The sequence below is a fragment of the Chlamydomonas reinhardtii genome, chromosome 8, assembly GCF_000002595.2.
Source record: "Chlamydomonas reinhardtii strain CC-503 cw92 mt+ chromosome 8, whole genome shotgun sequence".
NCBI classification, from domain to species: Eukaryota; Viridiplantae; Chlorophyta; class Chlorophyceae; order Chlamydomonadales; family Chlamydomonadaceae; genus Chlamydomonas; species Chlamydomonas reinhardtii.
In genome coordinates this window covers 4,992,779-5,014,621 of record NC_057011.1, presented here as the reverse complement: position 1 = coordinate 5,014,621, position 21,843 = coordinate 4,992,779, and the positions used below count along the sequence as shown (strand labels likewise).

The 21,843-nt window shown below is 66.6% G+C and overlaps 2 protein-coding genes across 3 annotated transcripts; both read right to left on the bottom strand.

Annotated features, from left to right (window-relative positions):
- Positions 1 to 14: 14 nt before the first annotated feature.
- Positions 15 to 14,620, bottom strand: CHLRE_08g386000v5 (uncharacterized protein; the record flags this gene model as incomplete). Of its 2 annotated transcripts, none has more annotated exons than XM_043065370.1 (31): positions 15 to 397; positions 560 to 803; positions 1,011 to 2,124; positions 2,301 to 2,753; positions 2,911 to 3,782; positions 3,976 to 4,546; positions 4,728 to 4,931; positions 5,114 to 5,280; positions 5,472 to 5,549; positions 5,710 to 5,766; positions 5,880 to 5,945; positions 6,190 to 6,335; positions 6,501 to 6,668; positions 6,801 to 7,461; positions 7,654 to 7,802; positions 8,020 to 8,443; positions 8,641 to 8,789; positions 8,923 to 9,105; positions 9,250 to 9,427; positions 9,597 to 9,745; positions 10,015 to 10,200; positions 10,325 to 10,502; positions 10,696 to 10,844; positions 10,960 to 11,546; positions 11,711 to 11,919; positions 12,045 to 12,384; positions 12,608 to 12,772; positions 13,143 to 13,250; positions 13,486 to 13,956; positions 14,200 to 14,304; positions 14,468 to 14,620. In XM_043065370.1, coding segments are annotated over 31 exons (8,853 nt in total), but the record flags the coding sequence as incomplete, so codon positions are not given. The 2 variants fall into 2 exon arrangements, with proteins under 2 accessions (XP_042922371.1, XP_042922372.1); XM_043065371.1 differs by having other exon boundaries at positions 5,472 to 5,546.
- A 1,221-nt stretch (positions 14,621 to 15,841) lies between these two features.
- CHLRE_08g385951v5 (uncharacterized protein) lies at positions 15,842 to 21,816 on the bottom strand. Its single transcript, XM_043065369.1, has 9 exons — positions 21,433 to 21,816; positions 21,247 to 21,332; positions 21,022 to 21,093; positions 20,673 to 20,881; positions 18,992 to 20,349; positions 18,450 to 18,813; positions 18,177 to 18,281; positions 16,888 to 18,026; positions 15,842 to 16,717 (listed from the first exon to the last, which is right to left on the bottom strand). The coding sequence occupies exons 1-9, from the start codon at positions 21,510 to 21,512 to the stop codon at positions 16,504 to 16,506; spliced, it is 3,627 nt and encodes a 1,208-aa protein (XP_042922370.1). The 5' UTR covers positions 21,513 to 21,816; the 3' UTR covers positions 15,842 to 16,503.
- Between the last annotated feature and the right edge of the window lie 27 nt (positions 21,817 to 21,843).

Here is a 21,843-nt window from a genome sequence, read left to right as displayed (position 1 = left end):
TCTGAGAAGTCGGCAGTCAGGCTCAGTCGACTCTGCCGATGCCATGCCATACACAAACACAACACGGTTAACTCCCCACGCGTCGCCTACAGCCATCCGATGTCCGGCCACAAAGCCATTACCAAGTCACCAGTGCTGTAAGAAGAGGTTACTTAATGCTGCTTAGAAATTGCATTTTGTCCGCAGATTGTCGTGGCGGACTATGCCAACGCGCAATTGTTCAACTCGTCACGACGCCCCCGGTTCCAGCTTGATCATGCCAGTGCTGGGTAGCGAAGGCTGCAGGAGGAAGGCCTCGCTGGCCACGTCGCGGCTCAGGCGCACGCCGCAGAACAGGCAGAATGGTAGCGGCGGAAAATGGGGCGTGTGTAGACGCCGCGTGGGCGGCAGCCGGTACCTGCATGTGCCGTGGGCACGGCACGGATGTTGAAGGCACACGGCGGACGTGCGCTGACGCACCGGCAGCATAGGAGCCTCGCATTACAAGGACACTGCTACGCTGTCTCGTTCACCACCCCGGAGTATCAGGACGTCCGGAATAAGGATAGGACTAACCCACCTGCGTGTGCAGACACCGCAGCTCCAGGCATCCGGCGTGTCGCACAGCGTGAGCGTGCAGGCGCAGCGCGGCAGCGTCAGGGTCAGCCCCTCCGCACCCGCCTCGGGCGCCGCCGCCAGCGCCACCTCTGCCAGCATCGCGCTCTCCAGCATGCCACGCCCGCTGCCACCTAGCGCCACCGGCAGCGCCGACAGGGCCGTGTGCTCGCGGCCGGGCGGCGGGAAGTCCAGCGGCGGGTCCTCACCTGCGCGCGGCTCGGACACCAGCGTGTCAGGGCTCCCTTGCGCCAGTAACGCTGTCTGACATGTTGCCCATTCACCGCACCCGCTCAGATTCACTGACAGTCATGGCCGAACTGCTGGGTTCACACGCTTGCCAAACGCGCACCCCACCCCACACACAGCCCACACACAGCCCACCGCGCAGCGCCCCCACCCCTCAGCCTGCCTACCTGCTGCTGCATACACCTGCGCTGCCAGCGGCAGCAGCTCCGCCGCCCTCAACGCCGAGTGGTGCAAGTGCAGCGCCACCCAGTCGCTCATCAGCAGCCGGTGCAGCGGCTGAGCCTGGTGCGCCGGGTCGTGGGCCACAGCCTCGACTGGGGACTCGCCGCCGCCGCTGCCCTTGTTTGCCCTGGCCGCCTGCCTGCGCGACGGCGGCGTCGCGGCAGCAGGCCCAGTGGCTGCTGCTGCCGGTGTCGGCGCCCCCGCTGCAGTGTGCCCGTTTGCGGACTGCACGGTGGGCTCCGCGGCCGCCACTTGTTTCGGGCTGACGCCGCAGTAGGCCAGCCCCGAGCTGAGTGTGGCCCAGATGTGCGCCTGCAGCAGCTCCACCTCGTTGCGCGCCACGGCGGTGCAGCACGCCTGGTGCGCGCTGGGCACCGCCTCCACCTGCGCGCCCGCCTGCCGATCCAGCTCCGCCAGCTGCTGCAGCACGCCCGCGTCCACACTGGCCAGCGCCTCGCCCAGACCGCCGCACGCCACCGCATCCATCCGCCCGGCCAGCGCGCCCAGCAGCAGGCGCCGCAGCACCGTGGCGGTGCGCAGCCCGCTCCAGCCCCAGCGCGACACGGAGCCGACAGCGCCGCCGGGGCTGCCGCCCTCAGACGGACCAGGCAACGCTGCGGCCTGGTCCTCCTTGGCCCGGTTGTCGCCTGCGGCCTTGTCGCCGGCATTTTCCCCGCTGGGCTCCACCTCGGGCGCCACACCCTGTATGAGATCGGCGCCGCCCATCAGCGCGTACAGCGAGGCGCTGGTCGAGGCCGCAGCAGTGGCACTGGTGCCGGCGTCCCCGTCGCCGCCGTCGCCCGTGTCCATGGCCGCCTCGGCCTCCACTTCCGCCGCCGCCACCACCGCCGCCGCTGCGGTGTAGGGCGCCTCCAGCGGCGCCACCAGCGCCTCCAGCGCGCTCAGTGAGGCCGCCGCCGCCGCCAGGTAGTGCAGGCGGCTGGCCACCTTGAGGCGGCGGCGCTCCTCGGCGTCCTTGCGGATGAGCGCGGCCAGGCGGCGGCGGCCAATGTCGCCGGTGCCAGAGCTCGGCTGGTCGGGATCGTCGCCGTCGTCATCCTAGGGGCGGTTTAATAGGAGGTGCAGGATTGTCACCGAGGGTAGTGCGGCGGTGAAGTCAGGAGCGCCAGCAGGGCACAAACATGTTTCACGTAGCCCCCGCGCTCGCAATCCCAACTGCCTCTGCAGCAGCTGCATTCCACCCGCCCCCGCTTCTGCCGCAAACAAGTGCTCACCGCCGGCTGCACCTGCTCCAGCATGGCATCGTCGTCAGCCTGACTGGCACCCTCGCCGCCGCCCAGCTCGCCCCACGTGGTCCACGCCGCGTCGCTCAAGCCCTTCAGCGGCAGCCGCGCCGCCGCCGATAGCCCCGGCCGCAGCACCAGCGCCGCATGGCTGTCCCACAGCGCCGAGGCGGTGGGCGGCTGGAACAGCAGCCCCGCCCCAACCAGCCCCGGCGGAGGCGGCGTCAGAGGCTGCACACCCGCCGTGCCGCCCTCGCTGCCACCTGACCCGCCGTACAGCGTGAGCAGGTGCACTGTGGCCTGGCAGACGCGCTGGAAGACCATGGACGTCTTGACGGCCTCGCTGCCGCGGGTGCCAGCGGAGCGCACCACCGCCACCACCAGCCCGTTGCCGCTGGGAGCCACCGCGTGCACGGCCTGGCGCGACATCGGCAAATTGCGGATCTGTGCAAGACAGGGCAGGCGGGGCAAACGGGTCAGCATGCGAAGCAGCGATATGGCCATATCACGGCTCAGGCAGCTGGAAACGTTGACAGGGGCCAACCGTCATCATATTTACGCTCCCAGATCCGTGTCTGTAGGACTAACCACCGCTACTCACATTCACCGGCAGCTGCTTCAGGCCGTTGCTGCAGGGGTCTAGCCGCGCCACGCCCTCCGGCACCTCCTCCAGCCGCAGAGCCACCAGTCCAGCCCCAGCCTGGGCCGCCCCGCGCGCCACCGGAAGCCGCAGTTCGCGCAGCCGCCAGCTGCGCACGGCCCCGTCCACGCCGGTGCTCATGAGGTGCGGGCGGCTGGCCACCAGCGCCACACCGCTCGTGTGGTACGTGCCGTGCGCGCCCATGCGCAGGCAGCTGGTGGCGCCACCGGCTGCCGATAACGCCTCGGACAGGTGAGGTGAGCTGCTGCAGCCACCCTCAGCTGCAGCGGTCCCGTCAGTCCAGGCTGCCGTGGCCAGCAAACCAGGCGGCCGCCATTGCCCGGAGCGCCATGCGAATATGGCGCCGCTGGGCTTACCCGCCACCACCAGCAGCCGGCGGGCCCAGGGCCCAGCCGCCACCAGTTCCTCCTGCTCCCATGCTGCGTCGTCTAGCTCCACAGCCTCGTCTGGGCCCTGAACCGCCGCCCCGGCACTGGCATCTCCCTTGGCGGCGGCCCCGCCAGTGCCCGTGGCCGCAGCCGCAGCACCCGCGGTGCCAGCGGTGGCGCCGCACTTAGGGCTTCCTGTGCCCGCAGGAATCACTGGCCCAGCAGCGGTGCCGTCAACGTCCATTGGGGCGGCGCCCGCAGCAGCCCCACCTGCACCTGCAGCCCTGGGGCGCGGCGGCCGGAGCGCCAGCAGCCACGTGGCGTCAAGGCAGCTGGCCGCCAAGCCGTCGGCGTGACACAGTGTGGCCAGTCGCCGCATGTCGGAGGCGCGGGCAAAGGTGGCCACTGGCGCGCCCCACAGCATAATGGAGCCGTCGCTGCTGGCTGCAGGACCAAGGAGCGTCAGGGCACGAGGAGGAAGGTCGACAGGGCAGGCAGCGAGGGTGAGGCACAGGGAGGCGGAGTCTGACCCACCGGCAGGCCTTGGCTCTGAACCAGGTCCACAACAGGGCGCTAATAAGCGGGATGTGGTGCCAGCCGTGTGCCATGCAACAACGCCCTAGTTCAGCCACCGCACCTGTCAGCAGCAGAAGGCTGTCCCGCGGCCCAGCCGAGTTGGGCTGCGGCACACGCCACTGGCCCTGCAGCGAGCCCGCCACCCCGTCTACGGCCTCCGCCGCCTCCTCGGGTGCCACCAGCCAGTGCAGCCGGGCCACATGCGAGCCATTGCTGCCGCCGGCCGCCGCAAGCATCCCAAGCCACTGCAGCTTGGCGCCGCTCCCCGGCAACTGCTGCTGGCGCTGCTCTGCCGGTCCCGCCTGCATGTCCATCCTCCACATAGACACCTGGCCCAGTTTGTTGCCGACAGCAAGGACGCAGCTGCGAGCCAGCACCGCGCCGCCAGCGGCAGGGCCGCCGGCCTGGTCCTCAGTCTGGCTGCGGCCCGATCCCGAGGAAGTGGTGGCAGCGGCAGCGGCAGGCCCGACGCCGTGTTGCTGGGGCTGTTTGCGGGGCGCTGCGTAGGGCGGCGACCAGGCCAGGCACACGGCGCTGAGCGCCAGGGTGCGCGCCTCGTAGAGCCGCTCGGGCACGCAGGGGCCGCAGGCCACCAGGGTGGAGGCCATGCGCTGCGCGTTGAGAGCCAAGAACTGCGGGGGTGCGTAAGTGTGGGTGGGGAGCAGTACAGTGTCAGATGGCGGCAGGGAAGCTGAGCGCTTGCCATGCGTTGTGTGCGAGGGCGTGCACAAGAGGTCGACGAGGAGGTGGTCGCGGCGGTTGTCCTCATGCATGGACTCGAAGGGGTTTGAGGCAGCACCCGCACGCACGCACCCGGTGGTCATCCTTGGGGTAGCCCTGGAAGCGGATGGCATAGGAGGGGATGCCGCCCGCCCGCCGCGGCTTGGCGGCCCGCTTGCCGCCGCCGTATGCGCCGGCGCCGCCCTCCTCAGCAGGTCCGCCAGGTCCCGCTGCGCCGCCTCCGGTGCTGAGCTCAACAAAGTACTTGACCTCCGGCACCATGCCGATGCACTTGGACTGCAGGAGGGCAGCCAGGAGGGCGAAAGGCAGGCAGGGCGCAAGCGGCGCAACCCGCTTAGTCAGTGACCTGGTCAGCCATATGCGCTGACGAGCCACAGGCCGCGACGGCAGTGTGCCCCGACACTTGCACGCGTTAGGGCACCTTCCTCTCCTGCACTGCGTCACACACGCGGGCGCACCGTGAGCGCCCATGTCTCTTTGGAGAGGGGCGGAGGTGGATCCCGGCCACCGCCTCCCTCGCCGTCCGACTCGGAGGCGCCGGTGCCGTCTGTGGAGGCTCCACCCATGCCCAGGTCCTCGTCCTTGTCCGCGTCCTCGGGCGCCCGGTAGCCAATCTTCAGGTTGCCTGCGGTTAGGTGATGAAGTTGTGCGCACAGGGCCAGGAACAAGGCATGTCAGTGCCCAATGAATGTAGGAAAGGCCCGGTGGCACAACCTACTCCGTCCAGGCACAAAAAAGCAACTGTGGCGTGCCCACAATGCGAAACCAGCACTACGTCATATGCCTATATCGTGCACAGCGACAGGTTCTGCGTACCCTTGAGTGCTGCCGAGCTCCGAATGCCGCGCTGCGCCTCCATCCGCTGCGGCTTTGGCGCAGCGGACCCCGGTGCTGCTGAAAACCAGCGAGGGGGGGGGGGGGAAGAGGGCAGCAGCAGCAGCAGCTCACGAACGCTGACAGCATCCCTTCGTGGCAATGGGTTGGTGCATGCTAAGCAGACGCAGGAAACGCCAAGACAGCACAATCGAGGTGGTGCGACACGCGCTGAACTCACAGCTCGGCCCTGGCTTCACCGACTGCCCTTGCTGGCGAGACCCCGCCAGGGAGGTGCCTGCTCCAATGTCAGAATGTGAAGGGCAGCAAAAGTAATGAACGGCTTAGCCTTACGGATGTTCCCACCGCACTGCGCCGTTACGCCCCTCACCCACCGCGACACCCACCCACCTCCGGTCGCCACCTTTGACAGAAACTTGCGAATGGAGGCCTTGGCGTTCTGGTGGAACTTTTTGACTGCGGGGCGAAGCGCATGCCACACCCCATCAGTTCGCGTCCAGTCAAGCTCTTGAAGTGCCGGTTGTTTGCAAGACACTTGGCGCCCGCGTGCACACGCAACCGCTCCCGCGCCACTTCGCTGTCGGCCTTTCTTTCCGTGCTGGCCGAGATACTGAAATCAGAGGGGAGTAGCATGGCCACAGCATGCCTGCCCCGCCTCCTCGCAACCTGCCCACCCGCCCGATCCCGCTTCTGCGCTCACCATCCTCTGCGTCTACGCGGTCGCCAAAAACGGTGTGGAACTCGCCCGCAGCCTGCTCCCAGAAGCGCACGTCGGGGCCGCACAGGTGGTCGCCGCGGCCATACACGTGCAACTGCTCCTTGCTCGCTAGCCGCAGCGCCTTGAACCTGGGGGAGCCGCGGGGCAGGGCCGCACTGGATCTCCAGACGCCATGCGCCCCATGTGCTTCCCACTCCCAACAACAAAGCCCACCAGCTCACCCGCCCCGCCCGCCTGCATCGTCCGCGCACGCCCTACTGCGCCCTTCCAGGCCCGACCTTGCCTGCCCACACCTGTTTGCTATGATGTGGTGCGCCACCCGCTTCAAGCTGACGTCTTCGTCCAGGTTCACGGCCGGCGGCGCGTAGCCGTCCAGCAACTCGCGGGTGGCCGCGGCCACTGCGTCCGCCACCGCCAGCAGCGCCTCGGCCCGGGTCACGGGCACGACCGCCTTGGGCCGCCTGTTTAGAAGTCACAGGAGCAAGGCAGCAGGGCAGAGCAGGCGTGTCTTCAGGGTCGGCACCAGGCACCACCTAGCGCCATGTTCACCTAACAGCGAGCGGAAAGTGGCGCATGAAACCTCCACCACCCACCCCGTCTTGGGCGCGCGGCCTCGCGTGTTGCCTCCAGCCACCTCCAGCACGTCCTCGCTGTCCTCATCCTCCGCCGCCGCACCGCTGCCGCCCTGGTCCTCCTCGCTGGCCTCCTCGTCCACCGACACATCGTCGTCGCTGGCCTCCGCCTCGTCGCTGGCGTTGAAGTCGCTGGAGGCGCCGTCCGTGGCGTCCTCCTCGTCCTCGTCCTTGGCGCGCTTGCGCTTCTTGGCGGACGGCTTGCCCTTGCCGCCCGCGCGCTCGCTTGCGCTGTCGCTGTCGCCACTGCCGCCTGCCACCACCTTGCGGTTGGCGGCTACAGCTTTGAGCGCGGCGGCACGGGCAGTGCGACGGGGGGCCTGCGCGGCGGCAGCCGCTGCCTCTGTCCGAGACGTTCCCGCCGCTGCGCCGCTGGCCGCTGCCTTTGGCTTCGCAGGTGCCTTCGGCGCCACCGATGCTGGCTCAGGCCGGGCCTCTTGCCGGACGTGGGCGGCCTCGTCCACATCCATGGCGTCCCCGGCGTCGACGTCATCAACCGCCACATCCTGGTCAGTGGCGCCGGCGGGCTGCTTGCCGCCCTTGGGCCGGGGCTCTTCCTCCGTCCCAGATCGATCTATAAGAACGCGGATGCGCCGCCTAGCCTCCTTTGAGACACGCTTTACTGCAGTTGCCAGCAGCGGCAGTAGGAGGTGCAGTATGAGACTGGGGCTGGTCAGAAAGGCGCACCAGGGCACCCGCTATTAATGTGTGTGATGGATGTGATGGATGCATGCTGACAATACAGGAACAAAGCTCCACTCCGAACCAGATTGCAACACTGCATAACAGTCGGCGCGACAGCCCTGGCACCGACCTCCGCCCTCAGGGAGTTTGTCGCCGTAGAGGTGCGCGAACTCGCCCCAGGCCTGGTTGAACACGCGCAGCTCCGTGCCTGCCAGCGCCTCGCGGCGGGCGTAATCCCGCAGGCTGCTCTTGTCCACGTCCCGCAACAGCCGCAGGTACCTGTCCAGGGAGGTGGAGGCCGGGGCAGAAGGCGGAGGGGCCGGAGTACGTTACATGCGCCTACATGTCTCGGCCATGCAAAGGGATTGGGAATCCACGCAGGCGGGGGGGGGGGTTGCAGGGATGTTTGGAAAAGCGGTACAGGATGCACTGGGGGGGGGTGAGGTGCGCTCGGTTCGCGACCGCGCCCGCATGTAGGCCCGGGCCGACCGCGCACCTGCCCACAACCATGCCGGCCGCCGCCTTCTCCAGCACCTCGCCACCCTCGCCCCGCTGGTGCGGCGGTCGGCCGTCGTAGGGTTCGAACAGCTTCGGGTCGGCGCCAGGGAACTCCGCCGCCGCCTCGCCGTCCCCGGTGGCACCGCCGCGCTTGGCGCCCGTGCCCGTGCTGGGGCCCGCCTCAGTGGCGGCAGCGTCAGCGGTGGCACCAGCGGAAGGTGCCGCGGAAGGAGCAGCGGTGCTACCAGCGGCAGGAGCAACGGCAGGGGCAGCGCCCGTGGCAGCAGGAGCTGGTGCATCGGCTGTAGCTGCACCCACGGCAGCCGCGGCAGGCGAAGTTGCGGCCACAGCAGCGGCTGTGAGCTTCTCGGCGCGGCACAGCTTGCGGCAGCGCGGCTTGGTGGCCAACACCAGCTTCTTGCCTGAGGCAGCAGGGCGCAGGGTCAATACGGTGCCGGTGCTGATTGTAAAACGACAATGGCAGGCAGACAGGCAGGCAGGCACATGGCGGCTTGCAGGCTGGCCACACGAGTGCGGCTGGTAGGACCTGTGCAGGCAGCAGCGGCCAGCGGCTCAGCGCGCACTGCTAATCACCATCCTAAGCTCCCTCTCGCCCCACCTGCACCCTCGGGCAACTTGTCGCCGAAGAGGTGGAGGAACTCGCCAATCGCCTGGTTGAACAGCCGCAGCTCGTTGCCGCACAGGCGCTCGCCAGCGCCGTACGTGTGCAGCTTGGACTCGTCTGCCGCCGCAAACAGAGCCTGAAACCTGTGTGGAGGGAGGGAAAGGAACGTGCATGGTAGGAGACGCAAATACGGTTACCGACACATGTAAGCCAACCAAACGCGAAGCACTTGGACATTGCTCGTCACTCTTTCGTGTCTCCTTCCCTCCCGCTCACCGCTTTATTATCATCTGACCCGCCGCCTTTTCCAGAGCCTGCCAGTCGCCCGATGCCTTTTCTGTTTCAGACCGCTTGTCATACGGCTCAAATGTGGCCGGGTCTGTGCCGGAGAAGTCCAGGGGCGGTTCATTATCAGCCCCTGCAGGCTCGGAAACTTGTGACTTGCGCTCCTTCTTGGGCCTGGTGATGGGCATGGGAACGCGAGGGTGGCCGCCGCTTGTCAAAAACCTATTGCGGTTCACAAGGGGCAGCTTGCAGCCACACGCCACATACGCAGCTATGACTTATGGTAGCTCCATGCCACAAGTGCAACGGCATACTCACTTGGCACCGGGCACAGCTGCCGGGGCGCCGTTAGTAGCCGTAGCAGCACCATCCACACTGCCTTCAGCCGGCGCTGCCTTGCCACTGTCCTTGCCGGCGCCTTCCTCCCCACCCTCTTTTCCAAGCTTAGGCAGGTGCTGTCGGCAGCGCGGCTTCGCTGCTTGCAGGACGCGCTTGTCTGCGGTAGCAGGTTGCGTAAACGGCAGTTATAAGCAGTAACGGTAAGGCATTTGCTCTCCGCATGCATGCCGTGTCTTCAATCCTTCGACTATTCGGCGCTGCCTGATTGACCACGCCTGGCTCCGACCATGCGCTGCACCCAAGACCGCCATTACGACCCAGCCCACCTGCGCCCTCGGGCAGTTTGTCGCCGAAGAGGTGGAGGAACTCGCCAATCGCCTGGTTGAACAGCCGCAGCTCGGCACCAGCTATGCGCTCGCCAGTCCCGTATGCTCGCAACGTGCTCTTGTCCGCCGCCGCAAGCAGGGCTTGGAACCTGCCAAGGGCAGCGTTGTTGGGCCAATTGTACGGGGCGGTAAGACACACTGTGAAATGCAGCTGCGGGCGTGTGTTGTGTGTCAATTCTGACACTGCAGCCAGGCGCTATGCGTATCCGGCAACATCAGGACATAAGTTTTAGTCCGGTCTGCTCGGCCGGTCCCGAGGGCGTCGGTTAACGCCAAACCTAATACGCTCTGTTTCTGGGTCTAGTTGGGTTTGGAACAAACTACCCCACCTACCCCCCCCCCCCCCACACACACACACCTTTTAAAGACCATGAGGGCACCCGCTTTTTCCAGGGCCAGCGCGTCGCCCGACTCTTTCTCCTCCTTTGACCGCTTGTCATACACGTCAAAGGTGGCAGGGTCTGTCCCGGAGAAGTCCAGCAGCGGCTCCTCATCTGCCTCTGGCGCAGCGCCGGAGGGCCGCGCCGTGCGCTCCTTCTTGGGCCTGTTTGGGTTCAGCATTCGGCTTGGCGTGTCAGTTGGTCTTAACCAGGCTTATGGTTAGCGCATGTCACGGCGTACGACGCGCTGCTTGTTGCTGCCTGAGGGTTGAGATGTGACTAACTCACTTTGGGCTTGACACGCCGCTCTGTGCGCCAACACCCGCCGCGTCGCCGGCGATCTTCGTATCCGCGCCGGCCGCATCCTGCGCCCCCTCGCCGGGCGCGGCCTGCTCGCTGCCCTCCTTCTCCGCCTTGGGCAGCAGCTGCCGGCAGCGGGGCTTGGCAGCCTGAGAGACGCGTTTTTCTGCATAGGCATGGGGCAATCTGTTGGGACAACATGCTGCAATTGTTTTTGCTATTTCTGTGGGGTTTCACGCACCGCTGTGCGGACCCCCTTACATTGAAAAGTACCTCATGAGCAGTGACATGCTACGGGCTGGGTGATGCACACGATCATCACAACCGCGGATATGGTACCTGGGCGCCGTGAGGCCTACCTGCGCCCTCGGGCAGTTTGTCGCCGAAGAGGTGGAGGAACTCGCCAATCGCCTGGTTGAACAGCCGCAGCTCGGCACCAGCTATGCGCTCGCCAGTCCCGTATGCTCGCAACGTGCTCTTCTCCGCCGCCGCAAGCAGGGCCTGGAACCTGGCGAGGGCGGGCACACGTACATGGTTTGAACGGGCTGGATGCAGTGGTGCCGAACGAGCCTGCCCAGCTGCTGTTGCTGAACAGCTTGATGGCCATGGTCTGCGCCGCTCACCGCTTGATGACCATGGTCGGCGCCGCCTTCTCCAGCGCTGCACCGTCGCCCGACTCTTTCTCCTCCTTTGACCGCTTGTCAAACGCGTCAAAGGTGGCCGGGTCTGTCCCGGAGAAGTCCAGCGGCGGCTCCTCCTTGGCGGTCATCGACTTGCGCGGCTTCTTGGCGCTGCCCTCGCCGCCACCAGCGCCAGCGCCGCCTTCAGCCTTCGCCTTGCCGCTGGCTGCTGGCTTGCCTGCGGCGGGCCCTGGGGCCTGGCTGGGGTCTGTCACCGGCTCCTGCTTCTTGCTGGCCGCTCCTGGTTGCTCATCCACAGCAACGGCAGCCGCAGTGGCCGGCTTGGGTTTGGGAAGCGGCTCATGCGGCTTGCTGGCGGGGGCAGCCTTGGCGGCGCCCTTGCCAGCCGCTACACCGGACTTGGCCGCAGCCTGCTGCTTGGGCTGCTTGCCTGTGGAAGCCCAAGACGGTGTCGGCAGCTGCTCGGGCGACGAGGCGCCGGCGCGGGACGCCACCTGGTCTCGCAGGGCCTGCCACAGCCACTTGCCGTCCAGCTGCAGCAGCCGGAACTCTGGGGTGAATGCCGCCAGCTGTCACGAATGCAGGGGCATACACATGCGGGGGAGAGGCAACTTGGCACCAAAGAAACGGAGCAACAAAGCATCTCTGATGCGCGGCGCGGTGCCGACCCTGGTAGCAGCAACTCAAGCATCGCACTGCCCCACACCCCAAACAGCTGCGGCGCGGCTCTCACCACTTCCTGGCCAGCCGCCTCTACCGCAGACGACCACAACTCCAGCTCATCCCCGCCGCCCTCCTCATCCTGGTCCCCGCCTGCCGCCTCTGCCGCCTGCGCCCGCAGCGCCTCCAGCCGCTGCACCAGCGCCGGCACCAGTGCCTCGCCCGCGGCCTCCGCACCGCCGCCACCCAGCAGCACCACGTCGGCATAGGCGGCCGGCAGGTCTGCGGAGGATGCGTGCAACAGACAAAGACAGGCACCGTCAATGGGACCGCTGGGCGGCGTGAGCCCTCAGGCCTGAGCCGTGGTTCCGCCCCATCCTGGCGCTACAACGCATAGCGGCGCTCACCTGGCAACACGTCGCCACTCACGCCGCGGCCGCGGCTGCTGCTCCAGGTTGCCGTGCGCTCGTCCCAGCTGAGGCGGAAGCGTGTGCGCTCCGGCGGCACCTCCACCCGGTCCGGCGCGTCCAGCAGCTGCACGGCCAGCAGGGCGCCGCTGCCGCTGCCGCTGCCGCTGCTACCACCCTCACCGGTACGGCCAGCAGCGCCCGGCCCAGCTGCCAGGCGGCGCAGGTCCTCGGCCGGCCCTGCCACGCCCACCAGCTCGCAGCCCCACCAGGCGCCGTCGTGGTACACCTCCAGCATACAGCCCAGGCGCAGCGGGCCGTCGGGCGGGCTCGCCGCCAGCTGCAGGACAGCAAGGGCAGCAGGAGGGGAGTGGGTGTGGAGGGCAACAGGGTATACCGCCATTGGACGCAGAATCTCGGAATGACAGTGCAGGTAGTGCGGGAAAAGAGAGCAGCTAGCGGCACATCGTCCGTCCGCAAGGCCCAGCCGCCTGTCCCGGACTGACGGCGCCGTTGCACACACATAGCTAGGGCGCCCCGACACCCAGTCATCCACGCCTCACCGTCTTGGGCGGCGCAGGGCGCACCGCGTACCCCCTCTTGGCATGCACGGTATAGGCAGAGTCAACGGGCAGCGCGGCTCGGGCCGCCGCTGCCGTCAGCAGCTTGGGCGCGCCCGGCAGCGGGAACCACTCGGTCAGCTTTGCCGATCCCTCCTCCTCGCTGGCCTGTGGGGCCGATACACGAGTGGGGTGAGGCGTCAGCTGGCGCGAGGGCAAGGAGAGCAACTAGTCGGAGCACACCCCACCACCTGGCAACGTAGCCGCCGGTCAGTTCCTGGTTGGTATGCTACAAGCGGCCCATCTCTTGCTCCACGCCCTGTGCTGTGCAGCCGGCACTGCCACCAGAACCGGCAGTAGGCCATCCAGCACCGCGACACGCAAGACATGCCCCTGCCACGCCGCACTACTGCCCCCAGCCCCGTCCCACCCCGCCCATGGGGCCCTGACCTAGGCCCGTCCGCTTCGCTATCGCCCCCTCCACCAGCAGCCCGAGTACCGGCACCGGCACCGGCACCGGCCCCAGCAGCGGGCGCACCTGCAACTCGTCGTACTCCACCAAGCCGTAGCGGTGGGCGGGGTCGGACAGCTGCACCAGCCGCGCACTGAACCAGCCGCCCATCAGCCCCTCCTCCGCATTGTGCACCTGGGCGCGGGAACCGAGCCAACAGCAGGGGGGTGCGGATGAGACGCGTGCGCACGCTCACTCATCCCACTGCACGCCGCCACCAGCCCTGCCCACAGCCCATCGTCACACCGTGCTACGCAACGGTGCAGCAGCCATAGCAAGCGCCACCTACACCATCCCTACTGTCCACAAACGCCCACGATGCCCGCTCTCTACGCTGGCACGCAGCTGGGCGCCCTGGCAGGCCGCTCACCTCCACTCGGTCGCCCACAGCAAACTGCGTCTGCGCTCCAGCTCCCCTGGAGGCTGCCGACTGCGGCCGTCTGTTTGCGGCTCTGGCGTTCGGCGTCACGCCGGAGGGCCGCCTGCCCTTGCCGCCGTCGGCCGCCACCGCAGCCCCGTCCGGGCCCCGGGCCCGCTTGGCGGCTGGCTCATCCGCACCGTCTGACCCCGATTCCCCAGCTACAGCCTCGTGGACTCCTGCTGCTGCTGCTGCTGCTGCTGCTGCTGCTTCGCCGCCACCGCTGCCCTTCGCGGCCGGCCGGGCGGCAAGCTTCTTGTCTCCGCCCGCTCCACCCCGGAGCCGCAGCACGTTGCAGTCCGCAGCCCCGACGCCGACGCCCGGCCCTACTGCGGTGGCTATTGTTTCGTGAGCGCCGCTGCTGCCGCCAACTCCACTTCCGTCTGCCGGGCCCCCGGCGGTCGCCACCAGGCCGTCCACTTCCTGAAGTTCATGGAAGCGCACGTGGTCAATCCTCACAACATAAGGCTGAACTGGAATCGCCCATCCATGAATAGCTTGGGGCCCAGTCGATCAGGCAAATCAAGCTGCATACAAGCAACTCGACGAATATGCGTCAGCTCTCAGCATGCCCGTTCCCGCCCTCAGAAGCCCCCACCCACTGCAACACCGCCTTCCTGCGCCCCCCTTCCTTGGACCATGCCGCCTCCGCTCCTTGCCACGTACCCTCCATCCTGTCGCCTCCATGGTGTTCTTCATCAGTTCGCTCACGTCCAGCGCCACGCCCCACTCGCTGCTCATGGCGCCCACGGGCGGGGCCAGCAGCCGGACCTGCAAGCGGCGCAAGGCAGGCAGGTCGCCAAGTACATCGCAGCACTCCCCGAGCCCCTTTATGCATGCCAGGCGTATGCATCCTGTTATGCGTTTGGCCAGACACGTCAACGAGGTGCGGCCCGGGTGCCCTGAGCTGGGCGTGCGGGGGGAAGTGGCGCACCGTGTGGTCGGTGGACAGGGCGGCCAAGTAGCAACCTCCTGGAGGTGTGCACCCGGCTGGCGACCACGACACACAGCGCCAGCCTTGCTTGCCAGCCGAGGCCTGAACGTTCACCTCCGTGACCGCAGCCAGCGCGAACTGTGGCGAGTCAACCCATTCGCGCGGGCGGAATCCCGGAGCCCACACCGACAGGTCCACCGAACGATACGGCGCAAAGGCACGTGTTATGCCTAGCGTTGCTGGATTGAGGATTGTAATTGAAGCACCCGCCGCGATGGCGAGCAAGTTGTCCTCAGACCATCGCGCACAGTCCAGCGAGTTGGGAGCATTGAACAAGCCCGTGTGGTCCCGAATTTCAGGCTCGGGTGGTTGTGGATTCCAATCCATTCTCGCTGCACTGCTTTAGAAACTAGGGCCAGTTCCGCGCCATACTTGCTATGCCTGTGTTTAAGCGTCTGCAAACATGGTCGCTAATAAAGTATCAAGTAAAGGATGAATAGGTGATGACGAGGCCTAGTGGCTTGCGACGGTGCAACGCATCGGTTTTGGCGGGGAGGCAGGCCGCAGGCAGGGGTGAGACACGGCGTACACTGCCCGCATCAGCCCCGCATTTTCATGGGCGGAACCCAGGGAGGTCGAGTTGCCTACCCCTTGGACATCGCGTCAGGTATGAACGGGTGCGTGCTGGCGGTTTGCCGTGTCCTTAACACCTACCATGTCCTGGGGCCTGTCATGGGCCTGTCTCAGTTGGCCTGCAGTCCGCTGAAGGCGTATGTTCCGAGCCAGGTGACGGTGGGGCCTGGTAGCGCCGTAGCGGTGGCAATGGTACAGGGCATGGTCGCAGATGTGCATATGCGTAGAGCGGAGTGGGCGAGCAAGACCACGAGGAGCCATCCAAAGAGGCCCGGGAGCAGGCTAAGAAGCAGGCTGCCCACGGGAGAGCAGCGCATATGTTAGGCAGCAGGCCAGCAGCAACAGTGTGCTGCTTCGGCTGCTTGAATGACGAAGACACCTGGATTCTTTGTGCCTGCTCAAGCTGCCCCGGCTTGCCCTGGGGAGATGAGCTTGACTAGCGTAAACCTTCCACCTCCAACGGGTGTGCAATGGGACAGTGTGTTCGGTACACGTGGTATGGACTCTGCCCACTTTGCCATCGTCCCACGCTTCGACAGGATCACCTCCCGCGTCCGGCGGTAGGACTGCGTGGTTGAGGGTGGTCGGTGGTCGTACAGTGGGGGAGCGGGAGGGTGCGGGCACACTCTTGAGTACTTTCCCTGCACAGGTCGACGGGATCCCTGGCTGCTGGCGCTGATATCCGAGGCCTCACATCAGGCCTAAGTGGTGTGACGGTGGCACCAGCAGCTTCTTTGGAGTTCCAGATAGCTCCCCTTTCAAGCTTTTGCTCATGGCACTGTGCCGCAGGTCGCGCATCTGACCCCTTCCGGCAGCAGCTGCCCGCGTGTTGCGCCGCCGTGACAACACGCACACCAGGGTTCATGCGTAGGCACCAAAGCACTCCATCCAATGCCGTCGAGGCCAGGCTTTATGGTCCCTAGCCCAAAGTCCTGTGTGTCTCCGTTCCGTGCTCAGGGCTGTTTCACCAGCCTCTCCAAGCTTTGGAACCTATACGCGATGGATGAACATGCTCCATAAGCCCCGCCGACAAGGCAAGCTGTCCACGCCGCCAGCTAGATGACCCCAACCAGGAGCCCATCAACAAGTTCAATGCCCATGTATACGAGTCCTTTTCTGTGCACCACATAATGTTTTGCAACAGCTCATCTCAATAGTATCAATCAGCAAGCGCATGAACCCCATCCATGCACGAGCTACAATGCATGCAAAACACGGAGCATCAAAAGTGTGTGTGGCATAGGGTACGGAACACATTCGTGATTAAGTTGTGAGCTTTGCAGCATGAATGCGAAGATCTCAGGCGCGTTAGCATTCCTACATAGGAATCCGTTGAGATGAATGGAATCATTTATTAACCCCCCCTTTGACCTGACCATGTCGCAGCCGCGTGCAGCACCTATCTATGGGACGCCCACAGCCGCAGACGCCGGCGCCGGCACAAACTCCACCTGCAGCCGCGAGCGGCGCAGTGTGGTGCTCAGACGCTGCGCCCAGGACTCCCCCAGGTCGGCGCAGCGCCGCAGCCGCAGCTGTTTCAGGCCCGGCAGGCAGCGCACCAGGCGCTGCACCAGCTCCTCGCTGGCCACACCCCGGGCCAGGTCCTCAAGCACCAAGCTGCGGGACAGGTCAGCAAGCAGGCACCAAGGTGGAGGGCAACTCTTGAGTGCTAGGGAGCTGCCACGGATTATGGCATGCTGCCAAAGGGCTACACAGTACAGGAAAGAAGGGGACGGACGCGCTTTACTGACAACCCTCCGCTGGCCCCCCTCCCACCCGATGCTCACCACGTCAATGCGCCGGCCCCGCCCGGCCGCCTGAGGCTGGCCAGCAGCAGCTGCTGCAGCATGGCGCCGTCAGTGCCCCGACCCGACAGAGTCAGCTGGCAGCAGCCGCCATCCGCCCCGGCCCCGCCCTGCAACGCGATGTTGGTGCCAGCGCAGCCGCCACCGCTGACACTGCAGCTAGTTCCGCTGAGGCCGCTGTTGCAGCTGTGGCACGCACTACGGAAGGTGGCGTTAGTGCCACTAGCCAGGAGGTCCTGTCTCGGGCCCTGGCCAAGACAAAGCGCTCGCTGCCCGACCGGCCGCTGTAGACCCCACTCGCACAGCAGTGTGCCCTCATAGAAGGCGCAGCAGGGCCGCGGCGGCCCACTTGATCTCGGAGCTGCCAGCAGCTGCGGTACCGCTGCTGGCCGGGCTAACGGCAGAGCTGGCAGCGGCACCGCGGGTGCAGCGCCCAGCGCGGCCGCTGCAGCCGCCGCAGCCACGGCAGCGGCCACCGGAATCATGCGCGGCAGGGCCGGCTGTTGCCCGTCATGCGGCTGTGGCTGTGGCAGTGGCTGTGGCTGCGGGACGCCCACAGGCCGTACGACACGCGGCAGTGGCAGCGGCAGTGGCAGCTGCTGCACCCGCACAAACTGTACCGGCGCCTGCTGCGCCGGCGCCATCGCCACCGGCGGCCTGCATCCCGACCTGCATCCCGCCAGGTGCAGGTGGCGCAGGCGTGGCGCGGCGGAGGAGCCCGCCCACAGCGCAAGCTCGGCGCTCCACCGGCCGCCAGACTGGTCGTGTATGACCAGCTCGCCCAGCGCCTCGCCACTGCCCACCAGCTCGCGGGCCGGGTACAGCCGGTCCCACAGCTCCAGCCGCGCCAGCCGCCGCAGCCCGCATAGCCCACCGCCGGCCAGGAAGGAGCGCCGCATGCGCGCGTTGGCCTCGCGGCTGCGCGCGCGGCGCACCGGGTCGCCGCTCTCCACGCCGGCCGCGGAGTCGCCAAGGGCCAGGCGCTCTAGGGCAGGGCAGGTGGCGGTCAGCGGCGTGCGGCTGACAATGAGGTCATGCACCGTCAGTGAGCGCAGCTGGGGCAGCACCGGCTGGGGCAAGTCGCTGCCGCTGCCGTCGTTGCCGTTGCCGTTGATCTTGGCCTGTGGAGGGACGGGTGCATATGGGGTGTATGAGTGAGGAGCAGAAAGGCAGTACCAGTAAGAACGCCGGGGGTTTCCGTGTACAGCCTGTGCCTTGCTCAAGCGCTCGGCCCATGTGGCAATCCTGTCTGCCCACCCCGTCCCACGCACCAGCGTCAGCACGTCCACCGAGATGTGCTCCAGGTGCGGCAGCCGCGCCAGCTGCGCCACCCCGCGGCCGCCCAGCACCATGCCCACCAAGTACAGACGCCGCAGCTGTGGGCGTGTGTGCAGGATGTACCGAGTGGAAACGCACGCGTCAGCAGGGCATTGGTACGGCAGTGCACACGCCCTTTTCACTCCGGCATACGCACGTGCCTCTGCTCCAGAGCCCAGGCGCCGAAAGCCACCGCCACGCCTCACGAGCCTCACGCGCCTCATCACCTGGTGCAGGCCCGCCAGTGTGTCCAGCAGCCCGGTGTCGTCCGGCACAAAGCCGCTCACGGACAGCGACGTCAGGCCCGGAGGCAGCGAGCGCAGCACCGCCGCCTGCATCACTGGCCCCACTGCCGCCGCTGCTGCCGCTCCGTGCTGCTGCTGCTGCTGCTGCTGCTGTTGCAGCTGATGGTCCTGTGCCGGTGGCCCTGCCATGTCCGCCAGCTCCGCCTCCACCTGCGCCTCCACCTCCACGGCATACATGTCGGCGGTGATGTAGATGGGCGCCGAGCGCAGGTTTGCCGCCGAGCTCAGGGGCAGCAGGCGGGAGCGGCCACCGGCGGAAGAAGGCCGCGGCGCCAGGATGAAGGCCCTGTCGTGTGTGGGGCATCAGCACTTTGTGGTAAGCCTTTTGTGTAAGCGTTCTGTGGTAAGGCAAGCTTGGGCTGCGCCAACCGCCGGCAACAGTGTAGACAGCAATGAGGGGCACGTCAATCACCACACGCGCGCGCCCGCATCAGCATGCGCGCGCCCGCATCAGCACTCCTCACCTGTCGCAGGCGCTGCTGGTGAAGGGCAGCAATTCCACGGCCACGGCCGGCCGTGCCGCCGCCAGCGCTGCCAACAGACCGGCAACCTCGCCCGCATCGTACAGCACCCGTGGAGTCACCATCTGGGGCGGGCTGGCCTGGCGCCACAAGGCGCCCGCAGCAGGCAGCGCCGCCTGCGGCTGCTGGGCGGGCTGGGCGGCGCCTCCGCCTGGGCCGGTGCTGCTGCTGGCCGGGTCGCTCAGCGCCAGCGGTAAGGCGACAGCGCCGTGCGGGCCAGCCCCTGAGCCGCACCGCGGCATCATGGCCAGCGGCATGCGCAGCAGCAGCGGGTGTGAGGCCGGCAGCCCTGATGCCAGGCACTCCCACCCCGCAACATCCAGCACCAGCCCACCGCTGCCGCCAGCGCTGCCGCATCCCGACAGGTCCAGCAGCGTAAGCCGCGGCAGCGCCGCCAGCGCGCCACTCGCGATCAGCAGCCGCAGGCCCACAGCGCCCGACGGCGGGGGGCTGGAGCCGCCCGGCGCTACCGGCTCCGTGCACTCACCGCCGCCTCGCTCGCCCCGATCCCACAGAGCCACGTGAATGCGCTGCAGCGACGGGTACATGACCGGCATCACCAGCTGCTGCTGTGACAGCTGCAGCTGGGACTTCTCGCTGCCGGCCGCGGCGGGTGCGGTTTGCCAGGTACCAGTAAGCCTTGGAGTAGCAGGAACTACAGGGGGCACGGCGGCACTACAGACACCGCCGTGGCCGCCAGGAAAGTGGCTGGTGGAGGCACGGGCTGCGCGGGGTGTGAGGAAGCCCGTCACCGTGTCATCGGCGCTGACGGCGGCGCTGCTGCAGGTACTGCCGCCGGCGCTGATTGCAGCTGAGCCATATGCCGAGGATGAGGTGGCGGTGGCCAGCAGGAACGAGGCCGCAGAGGAGGCGGAGGTGGACGCGGTCGCGGAGCGGGATGGCGCTGCGGACGAGGCACGGTACACGTCCGACACGCACGCCCCCGACGTGACGTCACTGCTCTGCCAGTGCCAGCCCGCGCGGCTATGGCCAATTGCAGATTGCTGCGGGTCGGGATGCTGGAGCTGCTCGCGGCTGCAGGTGTCCTCGCCGCCGTCACTGCACCGATAGCGGCTGGTGCTGGTGCCGACGGGGCCCGTGCCTTGCGCGGCTCCGGCCCGCCGCAGCGGAGCCGTCAGCGCCACCACCTGGTCGCAGCTGGTGATGGTGAGGTGGCTGTCGAGGGCGGCAGCCTGGGCGTTGCTGCGGCGGCAGGTGGCCCTCAGGGCAGCGCGGGAGGCGGGGTCCAGTGCCGCCAGCACCATGCAGCTGGGCAGGGGCTCCAGCCGTCCGAACAGGAACTGCAAGTAAGGCCAGGGAGGCAGCGACGACAGGGACATGGTCGGAAAAAGAGCCAGGAAGTTGGGGACAGCCTGGCACAGCCGGCGATAGCCTGGGCAAGACCGACCGCGACTGGGACGTCATGATACAGCACACGGCGACGGCCGCGCAACCTGGCGCCGCGCTCTCATCTTGCAGCAGCCGGCGCTTTGCTGAAACTTAGGTTCGCCAGTGTCATGTTACTAATAATGTGTGAGTCAGTCCTGCCCTACTTGCCCCTGCCTACCTGCCCAGGCATCATTCAACCACAAGTTCGAATGCAACCGTGTGCGTATCCCCTTACCTCCCGGTCTGCGATGACGCCCGTCGAGACGTCTGGGCGCGCCGTACCCCCCACACCGGATGAGGGCGCTGTGCATACCACGGAGGATCCTGCCTCAGCCAATCGATCCCCAGTCATCATGGTGCTCTTCAAGTCAACATCGGCTGCAACGGCCGCCGGAAATGACACAGGCCGGTCACCCGCCCCTAGGCAAGCGCCAATGTGACGGCCTAAGGCAGCACGGGCAAATAGGATGGACGGGATGGGAGCAAGCAAGCATCAGTAATACCATGATAGCGGACCGTCACGCCTTCCCGAACCCCAGGCCCGCGGCTGCTTGCCCTCCCATTTCCGTGCTCCTGTAAGTCACCTGCGTGTAGGTCCTCATGGAGCGAAGAGGCAGCAGGGAACGTAAACGGTGCACCGGAAGGAGCGGCCACGCCTGTGCGTGCAGCCCGAACGCGGTCCCGAAAACGTCAGGACCTTATTAGTCAGTCCTTGCGCAAGAACAATTGCCGCTCCGTATTGCTGCCCGTCAATGACAATGCCCCCTTGCCCAAGCCTGTGGCCACGGCAAACTTAGGACGGGCCTCACCGCGAGGCGATGGGTGCTTCGGGTTACCGGCGTCGCGCTGTCCCCGTCTTGGCAATGACAAAACCGTTGACCACACTTGGTGCACTCTGCACAGGACAACGGGACAACGTATTGGTTGCGCGCAACACTGAAACGTGCCCTTACTCATGTCGCCCAAAGACTCGCCGAGCTTCCCAGCTGACATACCGTGCGCCAATTGCTCCAATACATGACACCGCGACTCCATCGACCAGGCTCGCTTGTCGCAGCGGAAGCTCGTGTGACATTTCGCCGATTCCGCGGCAGGAAACGCTTGACGCTGGCAGCGGCTTAATACAACATGTGCTCTAGAAACGAGTGATAGTGGATTGGGGTGATTACCTTGCTTTTGCGGGCCCCTATCGTTCCGACTGCGACTGCTGAGCGATCACGCAAATGCTGCTACTTAATACCAGGCATTCGTTATGAATGAGTTTGCACGCAGTTACTGAATACAGGTGGAAGCCACACTAGTGGGATAGTGCGTCTTACTGAACCTGTCGCCGTACTTCACGTCCTGAGAAAGAGTAAACGGGGCAGGGGGGGCTTAGGGATAGGGGGCCTACTTGCGAAATGTAT